Raw genomic sequence first — 16,859 nt, forward strand, 5'->3', positions numbered from 1 at the left:
ATTCCCACCACATTCAAGAGTTACGAACCAAGTCCTTACAGTCACTAAAACCCCCGGCGACCTGACCCACCATACTGCACCTCATCTGCCAGCTCTGTCTCTCCAGCCACTTTCCCCTTCCCTTCCCCCATCCCATCTTGCTCCAGCTCCACTGGCCTCCTAGCTGCTTCCCCCAAATTCCAATCATGTTCTTGCTTCGGGATCTTTCTGCACCTGCCAATCCTTCTTCCTAAGGTGCTTCCCTGGACTCTCCCTCACTTCCTTCAGGTGTTGGCTCAAACGTCCCCTCAGTCAAGCCTTCCCTGACCGATCCATTTAAACAGCAATTCACAATTCTCCCTTCCTGGCTTTTGGCTCTGAAAGCACGGCACTGCTTACCATCTGTTATAGCACACGGTACTAATGTACAGTGGGTTTCCCTTGACTAGAATGGAAACCAGAACATAAACTCCACAAGGCCAGGAATTTGTTTTATTCACTTCTATACCCCAGAGCCTCGATCAATGCTCAGCACAAAACAGACACTTCACACAGAGACTCAATCCACGTGGTTAAACATCACCTACTTTGTTTTTCTGTCCCCGCCCACAGCACGTCAGTTGCGTGAAGACAGGGATAGGTGTTCTCCGTGGGGATAACCCCAGCAGTGAAAACAGAACCAGACACATGGCTAGTGCTCCACAGGTTTTGCTGAATGAATCCTCATTATATTCGTTTGGCAGAGAGCAGGAAGAAAATTTCAACTCAAATCTGCACATGCTCACTATCTTACTGGATACAAAACAACACAGCACCATCATGATTCAGTCATCCCTACTTTTATTTTAAAAATATGCATGATTATTTATAGGTGTGTAAATATATACACCTATATTTTGTACATAATCCAAAGTGCAATTAAAAACCAGAAATGACAGGAAAAGATGAATAAGAACACATCAGTGTTTCCTTGGTGATAAGAAATGGACTTTCACAGTACAAAACTGTCAAATTAGACAATAAAAACAAATACACATCCATTTTTCTTTCCTCATTTATCCATTATTAAAGGCTTTTTTAAAAAGAGCTTTAGCCCTTTCTCTTCCCAATATTGAGCTAATTCATAATAGAATTAGGTGACATTTACTTTGACAAGTGTCTGATGTAATAAAGTTTTCTTTTTGTTTTCTTTTGCTCAAAATTCCAGCATACTTAAAAATGAGGATGGCGAACAGACTGTGGCTGCTAAAACAAATGTGAAATAATCAAGAGGAGACTCTTTCTCAATATGAGCCAAAACTATCTGGGCAAAGAGGCTATCAACTCCAAGTGACAGGGAGTCAAGGCAGAAACCACTGCAGGTTTCCCTTGACATGAGGACAAAGTCCATTCAGCCAAGCAGACTAATCAGAAAACAGAAATACCAAACCTTCACCCTTACTGTGATTACCTAGGGCAAAGCCAGAAGGTCAGCAGCACTAGACATTCATTTTCGGACTCCTCTCGAGCTCAGTATACTGGGTCAAAATGGACTACCGTTGACTTTAAACTGCTCTATAGCTTTGCCTAGTTTCACAGATAAATCCACAGGATGAACTCACCATTTGTAAAGGCAAAGAATTATAGTACCCCTTTTGAAAATGCCCAGTTAATTTTACAATGTAAAGAGGTCATCAAATTGCTTCAGAAAAGGTTAAGAGCTTGCTGATTCTCAAAATGGTCCTCTTAGAGGCTGAAACTCAAGTGTCAACAGCGTTTTTCTAAGAATAATTTAAGAAAGTGCTTGGAAAACCTTCAGGTAAGGTCTAGAAGACAGACAAGAGAACATGTGGGAAAGCGATACACACAGCTGTTACTGGGCAGGGACAGTCCAGCGAATTCGGAACCAATCAACAGCACTGGCGGCTCATTTCAAATGGTGTGTGCAGCCCCGCGGGCACAGAAGTGCTGCAGGGGCAGCTGCAGAGTATGGAGGAGACCAAGCATGAGGCTCTGCATCTCACACCCCAACACCACACAAGAGGCAGCTAGGATGTCGGGGTTCCACGAGACAGCTCATTTTAAGAAGCGCGGTTACTGCCTAAAAGAGGTCTGAAAACCAGCAGCAAGGAGCTTAAGAGTTAGGGAGACCAGCGTTCAAATCCTAAATCTGTTGAGCGAGGAACGGTCAAGTGTGGCAAGGAAGCAGTGCTAAGTGGCAGCAGTTACCGTTAGGGCACTGCTACTAAAAGCAATTTAAGGAGTAATCCTCCAAACACGCAGCCAGAGACCCCAGGACTATGATACGACGGTCATCGATGGTCGGTTCATCCCTTGGCCGTATACAAAAATACCCCTGAGGAACCCACTTTGTCCTTTATGCAGTAACAACATGGCAGCCAGGAACCAGAGCTTTTTAAGATCCCACGACCAAAGGCAGGAAGAGAAAGGGGCAAGAAGTAGCAAGAAAGAGAGGAGGAAACAAAGAATGAACAAGAAATCGCTGCAAAATAGAGAAAAATGACAAAACGGAAGTCCCTGCATGCTTGTCGCCACTAAGGAGGGGTATTTAAGAATTTCAGTATTCATAAATACAGGTCTCCGTAATTCATAAGTCGGGGTTCCTTGTCACAATCATATCCGGAATGTCTCATCAGTGCACAGAAGTCACAACCCACTTCAAATGAGGGGACACACTCAAAGCCCAGATATCAAAAACTGTTTCAAGGGCTACGGCAATACACGCACACAATGTGTGACAGGAGCCTCTTAAATACATGGGATACACAGAAATGGGAGCCTCTAATAGTAAGAGGCCCTGGGTCTTCAAGTAGCTCCCCTTTCATGTCCTCACGCGGAGGCCACCTTCCCCTTGTCCTTTTACAGCGCGACGAGAAACAGCAGCAGAAGGCAAGGATAAGACACAGCGGGGAGGCGATTCTAGGATGCCCTCAGTGCTCCTGTTCGGCCAGGCTTTCCAGACACGGCAAAACTCCCAGAAACTGTCATTATGAGTCCCTCCTCGGGCCAGTCACCGCTAGCTCGGTGCCTCCACACACTACGACCCCTGGCCTAACGGAGGGCAACAATCCCAAGAGGACAAGGAGGCCCACCTGCTTAATTTTGTTTCGGGAGTTGGTGATGCGCTCCGTGATGCTCTGGTACGTGCGGATGGCTGTGGTCAGTTCCGTGTAGTGCTGCACAATCAACTCGTCCAGGTCCCGGTCACACTTCTCATAGGCCTCCTCGAGACGCCCCTTCTCACTCTCTCGGTCTTCCACATCATCACTGGTCGACAGGGTCCTGATGAAGACAGAGGCTGTATCAAGCTCAGTCACATTTAAAAGCATAAAAGGAAGAGAGAGGAGTTAATCCACGAGCACATTCCCCTCCCTAAGGGGGTAGGAAGTGAAACATGTTACTAACAGAAAACACGGACGCCACCTTCCTAGTACATTTCGGGAGCCCATCTAAGTGGATTTGGTGGTTGCCTGTCCGAGCAGCCTTTCCCTCCACTCTTGCCTTGGCACACGAATCTTAATTAGATGGTGGGCAGCAGGAACTCTGCGAGAGTCCGGGCAGGTTCTGATTTGCTTGTCTGAATCCCAGGAATTCCATTCACCATCTCAGTGACAAGGAGACCTGAAGACTTCCAGGTGCAGTTTTCTTGCAAGATTAACCAGAAGCTCGATATTGGGTTGTTTTTTTTTTTCTGGACACTGGATATTATTTATTTTTTAAAGATTTTATTTATTTGACAGAGATCACAAGTAGGCAGAGAGGCAGGCAGAAAGAGAGGAGGAAGCAGGCTCCCCGCGGAGCAGAGAGCCCGACGCAGGACTCGATTCCAGGACCCCGGGATCATGACCTGAGCCCAAGGCAGAGGCTTTAACCCACTGAGCCACCCACGCACCCCGACAGTGGATATTATTAAACAAAGCTAAGATACTCAAATACTTCACCCACCTTACAACCATGGAAGGAAAGTCAAGAGAAAAGCCAAACGACTACACTGATACCATTGAACCCCCAAAGCAGCCAACACCTTCTGCTGCTTTCCTTCGGGATTTCTTGTTAGGGGAGAAAACAGATACCCATTAATTTAAGTCACCCTCAGTTGGTCTTTCATATAAAGCTATAAGTGTACTAACTGATGAAATTACTTATACACTGAGGAACGGAGCATTCCAAATAGCTCATTTAAATGAACTAAATTTGGTACAGAGCCCCCAGCGGCCTGAAAATAAGGTCACATCAATTCTAAAATACGTTACAACAGCAATAACAGAAGCTATACTACAAGAAAATCCTGACTTTTACTATTCATAACAGCACTAACAAGACTGGTATGAGTCAACAATCACCAGGGAACGAGATAGATACTTATTAAAAGTCTTTCAATAACTTAGTTTGATACATTGGCCACAGATCTTTGTTTTATTATCTTTTTTGGACTTTTTCTTTTTTTTTCTTTTTTTTTTTTTTAGTGTTCTAATCAGTAACAAAGAAACCTTTTTCTCTTATCTGTTAGCTGCGGTAATTTAGAGTTTCATTAAATTCCCTCAGATTTGTCAGCTTATATACATTCAGCATCGCTTATTTCATTTATCTTTAATTTAGGGAAGGGGTAGTTTAGGCTTTCGATGACGGATGCAATCAATTATAAGTCCATCATTAGAGCTGCTTTCAGAGATGGTCTATCTGTGAATCAATCACACATCTATTTCCAGATATTCACAAGCAAAATACTGTAGAACCGTTTTTCCCCCCACTGTCATTGACAGCAAGAGATCTTAATTCATGAGCCACATCATATATAAAACTTCCTTCTCAATTTAGAGGGAGATTCCGCAGACCAGTCTTCGACATCAATCTAATCTCTAAAAAGAATTTCATAAATGTGTTAGGGATGCCAAGAGACCAGTTCTAGCAGGAAATGGTGGGGAAGGGGGAGTGGGCAGGACAAGAAATATAATGAAGGAAAATGCAAAGCCTCTAAGGGTTGTGCGGTGCACTCCGGAAAGCAACACACTAGGAACACCAAGACTTGAAGGAAGGCCTTTACCAGGCCAGATCCTGTGTCCCCCTCTGTCAATCGGTGATCCTATCAGACTACCTACCTCCAAGATAACTTTCAGGTAGAAAATACTGCACAAGTATTCGGCTAATAAAATATATCAGAGTGGACAACCTCGGAGGAATATGGTTTCAAAGATGGAGCTACCAATATCACTTGCAATATTTGGGTACAGGGAGCTAAGTGTGCCTTCCTATTGTTTCTATGATACATAACTTTGCTCTTTAAATCTGAAACCTTCCAGGCTGGTAATCTAAAGTAAAGCACAATCAGAAAATACCTTCGATTTATCAGTTGTCCCCAGGGGAAGAGTTCCTAGGTATTTACCTCCGATTTCCCCTTCTAATAGCAAACAGACACGGATTTGTCAGAGCTACACCAGATCAGTTTGCCATCTTTACAATGCTTTGATTTCCTCTCCACCGCCATTTGTGCAAGGAAACATGCCAAACATTTCACGTTGTTTACATTAACTAGGAGAATTACCATTAAAGAAAATGTCAGGCCCAGAGAGGACACCTTCTCGGGCATCAGCTGTCACTGTAACACATTACCGCCGCATTAGGAGTTATTTATGAAATAGAAAGGGTTACTAAAATGAAGATTAGAAAGTAAATTGGGTCCATAGGGGGTTTTAGCTCCTGTTTTCATTTTTAGAAAAAATATTTGTATAAAGAAAGAGCCTATGCCAGGTTTTTGCCCCTTTAATTTCATCCTCTTAATGGAAACTAGGCTGAATGACAGTTTGCCTTTAGTTGGAAATAGAGAATAAAACCACCGAAGGTTTTTTTTTTTTTAATTAGAGAAAAGGAAGGCAACAAGGTTACTAATTACAATAATAGCCACAAATATTTGGAGAGGCTTACCACAGCTTCCAGAAACCCCCAGGGTTGCACACCGTACAGACTGCACACTGAACCTTCCTGACAGCCCTTAGGAGTAGTCCTGCTTTCATCCTCCCTCTACAATTTGAATTCTGGCTCCACCAGTTAGTACCTGTATGACCTTGGTCATGGCATCTCTTTTTTTTTTTTTTTAACTTTTTAAATTTCTTTTCAGTGTTCCAGAATCCATTGTTTATACACCACACCCAGTGCCCCATGCAACACATGCCCTCCTTAATACCCACCACCAGGCTCACCCAAGCTCCTACCCCCACCCCTCCAAAACCCTCAGATTGTTTTTCAGAGTCCACAGTCTCTCATGGTTCATCTCCCCCTCCAATTTCCCCCAACTTCCTTCTCCTCTCCATCTCCCCATGTCCTCCATGTTATTTCTTACACTCTACAAATAAGCGAAATCTCATTTTTGAAAAATATTTTATTTATTTGAGAAAGACAGAGAGAGAAAGCACAAGCAGAGAGAGAGAGAAGCAGACTCCCCGATGGGCAGGGAGCCCCTGATACAGGGCTCGATCCCATGGCCCTGAGATCATGACCTCGGCCAAAGGCAGACACTTAACCGCCTGAGCCACCCAGACACCCCTATCTCATTTTGCTCATCTACAAAGTGCAGAGAATAGGAATATCTTCCTTATAGGGCCACTGGTGAGAATTAAAGGAGATCCAACAAAGCCTGGGAAATCATCGGCACTCAATGAATGGCGGTGGCTATTGCTGGTTCTCACTGTCACAGTAGTAGCAGTCAGGACAGCAAGGACGATAGCTGTGTTCCATAACGTCATGCAAAGGACATTCTTTGGAAACAAAGATTCAAATTCTATCACCCCCAAAACGCTAGGTCATTTGGCACTAGGCATGAGATTTAACCTCTCTGACTCACCTTACTCCTCCCTGACATTAAGAATTGTAGAGAGTCTGACATTTTTATCCTACTCACAAGCTAACAAGTTAGCCTGCCCGAGTCTCATGGATGCTGCCAGAAGACACAAAACTCGTGGGTCAGAAACAAAGCACAGCAGGCAGCCGGGGCACTGGCATATCTGCAGTAGCCCCCACCCCTGCCCCAAGTTCCACGAGGGTTAGGCAACTGGACCCAACTTTATGCCCAGACACACTGTGAGTGACTAGAGAGGAACCTGAATGTGGGAAAAGTCCATCTTTTATACTGGACAGTACACCTGACCTGCCTGCCTGCTCTTATACAGGGAGAGATGATCTCTCTCTTCCAAACATCCAAATACACAACCTTGGTGAGACTGTCTAAAACAAAGGGCTCTCAGTGCTTTGCTCAGAAGAACTTCAGAAAGAGCACGCCCAAGGAGAATGGGCTCCCAGCAATAATGGACCATAGTTCCCTGGGTTCCTTTGGAGACTGGGTGATGTCAGGTGATAGTAGATGATATCCCCAACGCCTGTTTTGTTTTCTGCAAAATGAGACCAGAAGCGCCATGTCTCCCACAATAAATATTTGCACCATAAATGAATGATACAACATAAAAGCAGACCAGAAGTCTAGGGCAAAAGTATTCATGTCTGCTACCAAAACGCAGCAAATTTCAATGCGGAATTATTTTACTTTAAGCCAGTCACTTCACCTCAACTGAGAGCAGGGTAGGAGAGAACACCTGTCATCTGAGTTCACCTCACCAGCCAGGTCAGGAACTCTCTCCCCAGCGTTCTAATAAGCCTCTGTGAGGGGAAAACTCACTAGTTCGCAAAGCCATTCACTGCAGTTTTGAAAAGCTCTCCTTATTACAACAGCTCACCTTTCATTAAAATAAAATCAGCCTCTTTATAATTTCTACCCATTGATCCAAGTTCCACCTTTTTTCGGTTACATACATCTATTCCCTCTTCCATACAATTTCTCTTTAAGTGGTAAAAGGCTCTCGGTACTTCTTACTCAGATTAAACATCTCTAACTGCTTCAACGCTTTCTCCCACAACATGGCTCTCAAGCGCCCCACCATCCTTGTAGATTTCCCTTCCAAAACAGCTACTGCTCACATAGAACTTACTATATGCCCGACATTCATCTGAGTGGATTTAGGCATAATAATTCACTTACTCCTGACAACAACCCTACAGGAAGGTACCATTACCAGCCCCCCTCCCCACCTTATTACAGACAGGAAATGGAGTTGTGTATTAGAGGCACAGAACTTTTAAGTAGCAGAGTCAGGCCTCAAACCTGAGCTGTCTGATGTTAAAAGCTTCCCCATCCTGTGTAGTACCAGTGAATACGACATACTCCTAATACGGCCTGACCAGTCCAAACAGGAAGAGCTTTTTATATCCTATAATACAGGCACCGTATTTTTAATGATCAGGCCTAAAATTACATTTTGGTAAATGCCGACACCAAAAACTATCCAAGATCCCCCCGGACAGTGAGTGCTGATGAGCCAGCTCTCACTCATCTACTTGGGAAATTTTCAGACTAAATACAGAAATGTACATCGATCCTTGTGTCCTACATTTGAGAAAGGGAAGAGGAAAGTGAAGCAGAAGATATTAGGTAGGGCCACAATGTGCCAGGGAATGCAGTGGTTATTTTGCACACATAGCGAAGATAATCCTCAGAAAGTCTGGTGAGATGAAATCAGAGGAACAGAGAGGGAAGGTAACTTTCACCCACATGCACAGCTAAGATGGGAACTGGACTTGACACGAAGTATACCTAACTTCACAGCCCATGCCTTTTCCAGTATGCCCGTTTTGAACTCCTACTCCTTGTGCCTTCGGCCCCTGATCAAGCTACAGCTCCCATGTGAAGAGAAGAGGAGATGGGCAGAGATGTAGACAATACTAAAAAACCTGCTAAGTGCTCCCAGAGTCTTGAGTCTGGACAAGAAGCATAAACTTAAGGACATGAGAACGGGAGAAACGATCTGAAGTTGCCACCCCCAAGATGCTTTCATGTTACTGAATCACTTAGATGTTCTTCTCCATTCCTATCTCGCAACCATTAAGATTTACAAACTATTGCCAAGTTCACGGAGGAACATTAAAAGCATACACTAAATTCTAGTTAAGCCAGACACAGAGACATTTCTGGATCACCAAGAATTTTGCACAAAGACAGCTCTGGCATTTGGCATGATGAATTACATCTCTAACCATGACTAATTAGTCCCCAGGAAGGAATTTATTTACCTAATGGGCTAAAAGGCTCACGGTGCACACATTAAGCTACTGTTCACAGCACCTAGTAGGAACACATGCTACATGGTTCTAGTGAATTCACAGCCAGCAGCTCCCAGTGAGCCTTCCACACAAGCATTAAACCTGAGGTAAGTAACTGCAGATCTGAAACTGAATTTGTCACTTTCCTTTTTTTTTTTTTTTTAACACCAGCTTCTGTATTTCAGTCTAGCCGGTCAAGTGTTCTGAAAGGAAAATAACTAGTCACCATCATGGACTCCTTCTACGGAGCAATTTTGCCTTCACTTTGGACTTAATAGAGTAATGGGAGTCCAGACAGGGGGAAGGCACACAAAAGTCTATATTGCTCTTAAAAAAGACAAAAGGAAGATCAAATAAAAGAGAAAGCACACCTATGAAGATAAGGTTAGCCACCCCAAGGTGACCCATCCCTCAAGAGAAACAATAACCTTCAGTCAAAGACAAAATGAGTGGATGCAGAAAAAACGCAAAGCAGAAACACTGCCAATTTGGAATATATCCTATGTTTCTGACTCTTCTCATCATGTGTCAACCATGAGGAGGTGCTGGCCACTTTCGAGCTCGTCCAGCAAGTCACTTAGCTTCTGTGTCTGTCTCTTTTCTCACCAAGTAGACAAGATAGTAAGAATACCTGCCTCACCAAGTGGTTGTGATGGGCAACGTGTGTGAACGTGCTCGGTAAAACATCAAGGGCCATTGATGTGTGGGCTGACACGTTATTAGGAACCAAATAAATCATCAGTGCATCACAATATTGTTAGCCCAAAGCCTCCCCCATTCGAAAGTTCCTGAAGATATTTATTCACGAATTGAGGTCAGACCTTTTCTTTATATTCTTAACGGTGCCTGGCACATTCGAAGTGCTCGGGGAAAGCTAAATAATGAGCAGTAGCCAAATGCAGGCTCTGAAGAGGTCAGGGAGGGCAGTTCTCTGCCTTAAGAAACAATTGCTATTAAATTATCTCACAGAAAGAAATGCCTGCTCAAAAATCTCTAGGAAAGGACAAATAATAGTTACAGCAACCCTACTGAGTTCATTTAGTCGTTCAGCCAAAGGTTCCTAGACACCTAGGACGTGGCAGGCAGGTGCTAAGCAGCCAGCGATGCAGCCAGGGATAAAAGCAATTCCTCCCCTCAGGAGGTTTACATCCTGGAGAAGCAGGTAACACGGGAGAAATACACAACACATGCAGGCCAGGAAGAAATGGTGATGGAAGAAACAGAGGCTGGGTAGAGGAGGGGGAGTGCACAAAACAAGGAGGCCAGAGAAAACCTCTCAGATAAAGACGGCATGTGAATAGAGCTTTCTAGAAAATGAGGGGGAGAGAGGCGGCACTTTCTGGGGAAACAGATTCCAGAAAGAACAGGAGACACACTAGCCCTGAGGCAGGGTACTTGTTCCAGGTTCAAGGAACGGCAAGGAAGTCAGTGTGGCTTCAGAGAAGCAAGAGAGGGGACAGGGACGGATCAGAGAAGAAGCGGGGAGCCAGATCAGGTACAGCTCTGTGGACTTTTCCTCTCAGTGTTCTTGGATGCCACAGGGGGCTTAGCACCCAGGCAAATTAACAGCTTTCAGGGCGCCTGGCTGGCTCCAAGGGAAGAGCACACAACTCTTGACCTTGGGGTAGTGAGTTCGAATCCTATGTTGGGTGTAGAGAAATAATAAGAAAAATAAATAAAAACTTAAAAAAAAAAAAAAGGAATGACAGCTTTCTTTTTTTCTTTAATTTTATTATGTTACTCACCACACAGTACATCATTAGTTTTTTTTGTTTGTTTGTTAATATTTTATTTATTTATTTGACGGAGAGCTAGAGAGAGAGCACAAGTAAGTAGAGTGGCGGGGAGAGGGGGAGAGAGAGAAGCAGGCTCTCTGCTGAGCAGGGAGCCCAATGCGGGGCTTGATCCCAGGACCGGAATCATGACCCGAGCCGAAGGCAGCTGCTTAACCAACTGAGCCACCCAGGCGCCCCACATCATTAGTTTTGTTTTTTTTTTTTAAAGATTTTATTTATTTATTTAACAGAGAGAGATCACAAGTAGGCAGAGAGAGAGGAGGAAGCAGGCTCCCTGCCGAGCAGAGAGCCCGATGCGGGACTCGATCCCAGGACCTGAGATCATGACCTGAGCCGAAGGCAGCAGCTTAACCCACTGAGCCACCCAGGCGCCCCCACATCATTAGTTTTTGATGTAGTATTCTGTGATTCATTGTTTGTGTATAAACACGGTTTTCAGCCAATATTTAATAATGAATACTGAATGCAAATATTCAACAATATTTCAAGTTTCATTTTACATCTATCCAACCTCTTTCTAAAAAAGAATGGAGACCATTTGTACAAAATGTAGGTAATACAAATGAGAAAGTGAACCTAGTTAAGGAGACAGAGGACAAAATGATGCCATGCAAATGTGGAACTCGGGTATGCAGGGCATGGAGGCAAAAACAGTGGATAGGAAACAAGCCCTCAACGTGACCGTGAGGTTCCTAGCCATGCAAAAAGGGAAATGTAGCCAGTTAAGTCATTCTCATTATCAAAAAGATGGATTCCAGTTCCTCTATTAAGGAAGCAAACTTTAAGCTACTTCTAAATTCTCAAAGAAATCTTTCACTTAAAACAGTAAGGATGACAATATACAATATAGTGAACAAGGTCCTCAACCACCTTCTAAAAACAATAAATTTTATGTGGGCATTCTTGTAAGTTCCTTCCAGAACAGAACATTAAAACACAACTCAGACCAAGAGATTGGGACTCTGAACACAGTCCGAGCATGAAGCTTTTCCAATGATCCATTTTAATCTCAGAATGGAATTTGGGGAAAGAAGAGGATGAAATGGATCGAATCATGTTTCACTAATTTCCTCCTCTCAGCAAGCCCTTTGATAGTTCAAGCTGACCAGAGAGCAGTTCTTTGAAGAGCATCAACAGTACAAGTATTTGGTATTAGAGGATTAGTAGGGACTGTTAAATATCATAAGCCAGAAAAGCATGTAGGAAGGTTGCCAACTAATTGCGAAAAATTAACGACCTGTCCAGGGCTCTAGCCTGAGCCTCGAGATCACCTATACGTAATGACAGACCATCCCTGTGGAAGCATTTTAGGGTATTTTAACAAAGTAATAAGAGTCTCCAGAGTACCACCTGTTACAGACTAAATTGAGACACACTGTCCTCCCACTACCAAATTTATATTGAAGCAACCCTCAATGTGACTGTTTGGAGATTAGAGTCTCTAAAGGAGGTCATGTGGTCAGGGCCTCAATGAGATATAACTGGTGACCTTATATGCAGAGAAAAGAGACACAAAAGAGCCCTCTCTCTCCACACACTCGCAGAGGAAAGGTCATTAGAGGACACAGCAAGAAGATGGCCATCTACAAGCCAACAAGAGGCCTTACCAAAAACCAACCCTGCTGGCACCTTGATCTTGGACGTCTAGCCTCCAGAACTGTGAGAAAAGAGATTTCTGTTGAAGCCACCCAGCTTGTGGTGTTTTGTTATGGCAGCTCCAGCAGCCTTATACCTGATCCTATGAAACACAGTAGTATTTTGCTTGGCTAAAATCTCAAGGCAGATGTTATCGGTCACGCCCCTTCGAGCAACACAGATTCTCAACAAATCCTCAAGAATTAACTGCCTGATTCAGCCTCAGATAACTAAACTAATTAACCTGCTATAAGAAATACTTAATGCAATACACCTGAATTTTGGTGACACCTGCAGAACAATTAGCAGTAAGTCCTGCTATCTGAAAACAGTTAGTTAATACGCTTAATTGTCTACTAAAGGCATTCCTTGTTGGTATCCAGTGACCTCTCCTCCAGGAATAATAAAGATTAACAAAACAATTAATGTAAATCCCTTCAAACAACTCAGAAAAACTCATTACAAGTAAGGTCCCACATATCCAAAAATCAGTTATCAGGAAACTACAGCTCTACAAAGCTCAATCTACAATAGGAATCAAATCTCAGTGATACCCTTTCCGGAAAATACTCAGAATAGGCCTCTTACCTGAAATCCCCAACTCCCTGCACTTTTTACTCCTTAGGCACCTAAACCCCTCAACCAGCACCACCTTCTCTCATTAGGGCAATTCTGATAAGTCTTTTTAGTCACATAATGGAAAGATAACCAGACAAGGGGTCCTCTTCATTTACAAAATATTGTAACACATTATCATAAGGCAAAAAGCAGTATTTTTAAACTCAAATACACAAGGGTAAACTAGTTTCAGGCCCTCACTCCAAGTAGTAAAAAAAAAAAAAACTATTAGCTTATTGAGCTTTCTAGAATATTCCTTTTTGTTACTGATCCCAACACAGAAACAAAAAGTCTAGAGCATACATGATTCTTGAAGACATGTTTCCATTTTCTTTACCAAACTGCTTTTTTTGGTTAGGTTACACTATCCTACATTATCAGATCTCCTTAGCCCTTATTTCAAAGTGTGAGAGTCAGATTTTTTTTTTCTTTTAAAGCATGAACTAGCCAATGTTAAGAAATACCTGACAGTAACATGTCAGCAGGGGAACTAAAGACAGGTCTAAGTGCACCTGAGTGGCTCAGTCAATTAAGTGTCTACCTTCGGCTCAGGTCATGATCCCAGGGTCCTGGCTCCCTGCTCAGCAGGGAGTCTGCCCCCTAATACCCACCCCTTCAGCCCGCTCCTGCTCATGTGCACCTGCACCCATTCTTACTCAAATAAATACTTTAAAAAAAAAAAAAAAAGACAGTTCTAGGTATGAGTATAAATCCAAACTAAAGAAAAGAAAAAGAAATCACTAAGAATATGAACACTAACAAGTTGAGAAGAATCTTCAAAGCCTATTCTACTAAGCAGAGCACTTTGTCTATGATGATTCATCTACAAATGCTTCCAATGAATTACAAAAAAAAAAAAAAAAAGAAACTCTCATAATTCCGAGTTTGCATGGAAAAAATCAAACATTAAATGTTTGAGATGTGTATCACTACATAATCACATAAGATATGGCTTCCCTCAAAGCATAACTGAATCTATATTACACTTTTTAATCCAATTTTATTATATTCAATTATACACTGCGACTGCTTGTTTCTTAATTATGTCTTATTAGATCCCACAAAATACAAGATAATCCTATCCCAACTGATAACGATTCACGACGACAAGTCCCTCTGAAAAAAACTTTCCTGATGCATAAAAGCAACATCTCTTAATTCACTACAAAAATTCACTTAATATCAAGTGACAGTAAACAATTTCTGCTTTAAAGTCAATTGAAAATTCACTGGTGTCTTGCTTCAGACGGCACTTAGGGCCAATTACTATACCCAACACATGCAGCTTTTCAATATTTCAATTAACTCAGTCACACAAAATACTTCTGGGGACCAAAAGCTCTAAGTCTTGTAACCAACAGAGAAGGCCATTATCTAAAATTAAGTAAAATCACCTTCACTACATGGGGAGATGGAGAGAAGTGAGTTGGGGGGAAATGGGAGGAGGAGACGAACCATGAGAGACTGTGGACTCTGAGAAACAAACTGAGGGTTTTGGAGGGGAGGAGGGTGGGGGTTGGGTAAGCCTGGTGGTGGGTATTAAGGAGGGCACATATTGCATGGAGCACTGGGCGTGATGCATAAACAATCAATTCTGGAACACTGAAAAAAATTTTGAAAAAAAAATTTGCCTCACTACAGCATACACTGAGTCCAGGATTGACAGAGTCCATTTTAAATCTACCCCCTACCCTTTCTTAACTGAAGCTACCTCTTTGCCCACTTCCATCTGAAGCTCTACACCCTCCTCCAACCCTTCTCCACAGTGATCTTATTCTTCATCTCCAGGGGAATGTTTCCGTTACAACACAGTACGGCATTTGGTCACTTTAAAGGTGGAGGCTACTTCCTAATGTGGAGTTTCCCGTCAGTTCCTCAGAAATCCCATTTTAGAAGACAACAGTAGGCACTGCATGGTACTAGGTTATCTTGAAATCCTGGATTACACAAATTGAAGCAAGTTTCTTAACTGCAGACATCTAGGAGGCTTTAATGTGTTCGTGTGCCAGGTGCCTTGGGGAGGAGGGCAGAAGCTGAGTGGACAAGACATGGAGACTATGTAGTTATTTCTTAGATTTAGTCATCTACAGACCCTTGTAATTCCCACCCCTTTGTAGCTCCCCAGTCCCGTAAACACACATGTGCATTTTCATGGAAATTTTCAAACACATACAAAACCGGAGAGACTCCTCAAATAACCCAGCTTCAATGATTGTCAACACACCCCAGTCTTGTTTCATCTATACCCTAACTTGGACCCCTAGTTATTTTGAAGGAAATACTCGACTTGGATATTTTTATCAGTATATAATTCACTATGTACCTCTTAAAAGAAAACAGTCTTAATTCCAGTATAATTTACATAGTGTTACTTCATTTTCGGGTGTCCAATACAGTGATTCAACAATTTTATGCATGACTCAGGGCTCATCATGGTAAGTGCACTCTTAATCCCCATCGCCTCTTTCACCCAGCCTCCCCACCCACCCGGGCTCCTGCAACCACGTGTTTGTTCTCTGGAGTTAATAAAGTCTTTTTCTTTAGGGGCGCCTGGGTAGCTCAGTCAGTTAAGCGGCTGCCTTCAGCTCAGGTCATGATCCCAGGATCCTGGCATCGAGTCCCACATTGGGCTCCCTGGTCAGCAGAGAGCTGCTTCTCCCTTTCCCTCTGCCTGCCACTCTGCCTACCTGTGCGCTCTCTCTGTCAAATAAATAAATAAAATCTTTAAAAAAGAAAAAAAAGTCTTTTTCTTTATTCATGTTTTGTTACTTAAATTAAGAATCTTTTTGTAAAAATGGCCAGAATACCATTATCTCAGCTTTAAAAAGTTAATGCTAATTGATTTATTTCCCCAACTAAATTATGTCCTATGGGCTACGCAAACTCTAACTTGCATTCGAATCATCTGGTAACCCTGTTACACTGTGGAGCGGCTCAGCTGGGCCAGGTGGTGACAGAGGCTGCCTCCCCCCTTTTTAAGATTCTACAATCCTATCAAGGTCTCAAGTGGTATTTTAAAAATAAAATGATGCCCCCCATCATATTTAGCACAATGACAGGCACCAAATTTTAAACGAAAAAATGCTTCTTGAATTATATGCCACTTTATTTTTTGCAAGGGCTGTATACTCAATTAATGAATCACTGACACTACATCAAAAACTAGTGACGGTTAAAAAAAAAAACAAAAAACAAACAAACAAAAAAAACTAGTGACGGACTGTATGTTGGCTGACTGAATGTAATAAAAAAAAATAAAAATTTTAAAAATTGAAAAACAAAATTTTTTTAAAACAATAAATGGTCAAAAAAGGTTCTCCTAAGAGAAGTGTGGATATTCCTCAAGAAATTAAAAATAGAGCTTCCCTATGACCCTGCCATTGCACTACTGGGTATTTACCCCAAAGATACAGATGTAGTGAAAAGAAGGGCCATCTGTACCCCAATGATTATAGCAGCAATGGCCACGGTCGCCAAACGGACGAATGGATAAGGAAGATGTGGTCCATATACACTATGGAGTATTACGCCTCCATCAGAAAGGACGAATACCCAACTTTTGTAGCAACATGGACGGGACTGGAAGAGATTATACTGAGTGAAATAAGTCAAGCAGAGAGAGTCAATAATCATATGGTTTCACTTATTTGTGGAGCATAACAAATAGCATGGAGGACAATGGGAGAT

The 16,859-nt window shown here is 42.6% G+C and overlaps 1 protein-coding gene across 5 annotated transcripts in view; it reads right to left on the bottom strand.

Annotated features, from left to right (window-relative positions):
* The window catches only part of EXOC4 (exocyst complex component 4), a 728,800-nt gene that overhangs the window by 699,586 nt on the left and 12,355 nt on the right, over positions 1-16,859 (bottom strand). For all 5 annotated transcript variants that reach the window (XR_014301432.1, XM_082693983.1, XM_082693984.1 and 2 more), the window contains exon 2: positions 3,072-3,261. Coding sequence is in view for 4 of the 5 variants with exons in the window: in XM_082693983.1 (XP_082550109.1) it covers positions 3,072-3,261 (190 nt within the window). In the remaining variant the exon portion in view is untranslated. The remainder of the gene's footprint in view (positions 1-3,071; positions 3,262-16,859) is intronic.

The sequence above is a fragment of the Mustela nivalis genome, assembly GCF_964662115.1.
Source record: "Mustela nivalis genome assembly, chromosome: 12".
NCBI classification, from domain to species: Eukaryota; Metazoa; Chordata; class Mammalia; order Carnivora; family Mustelidae; genus Mustela; species Mustela nivalis.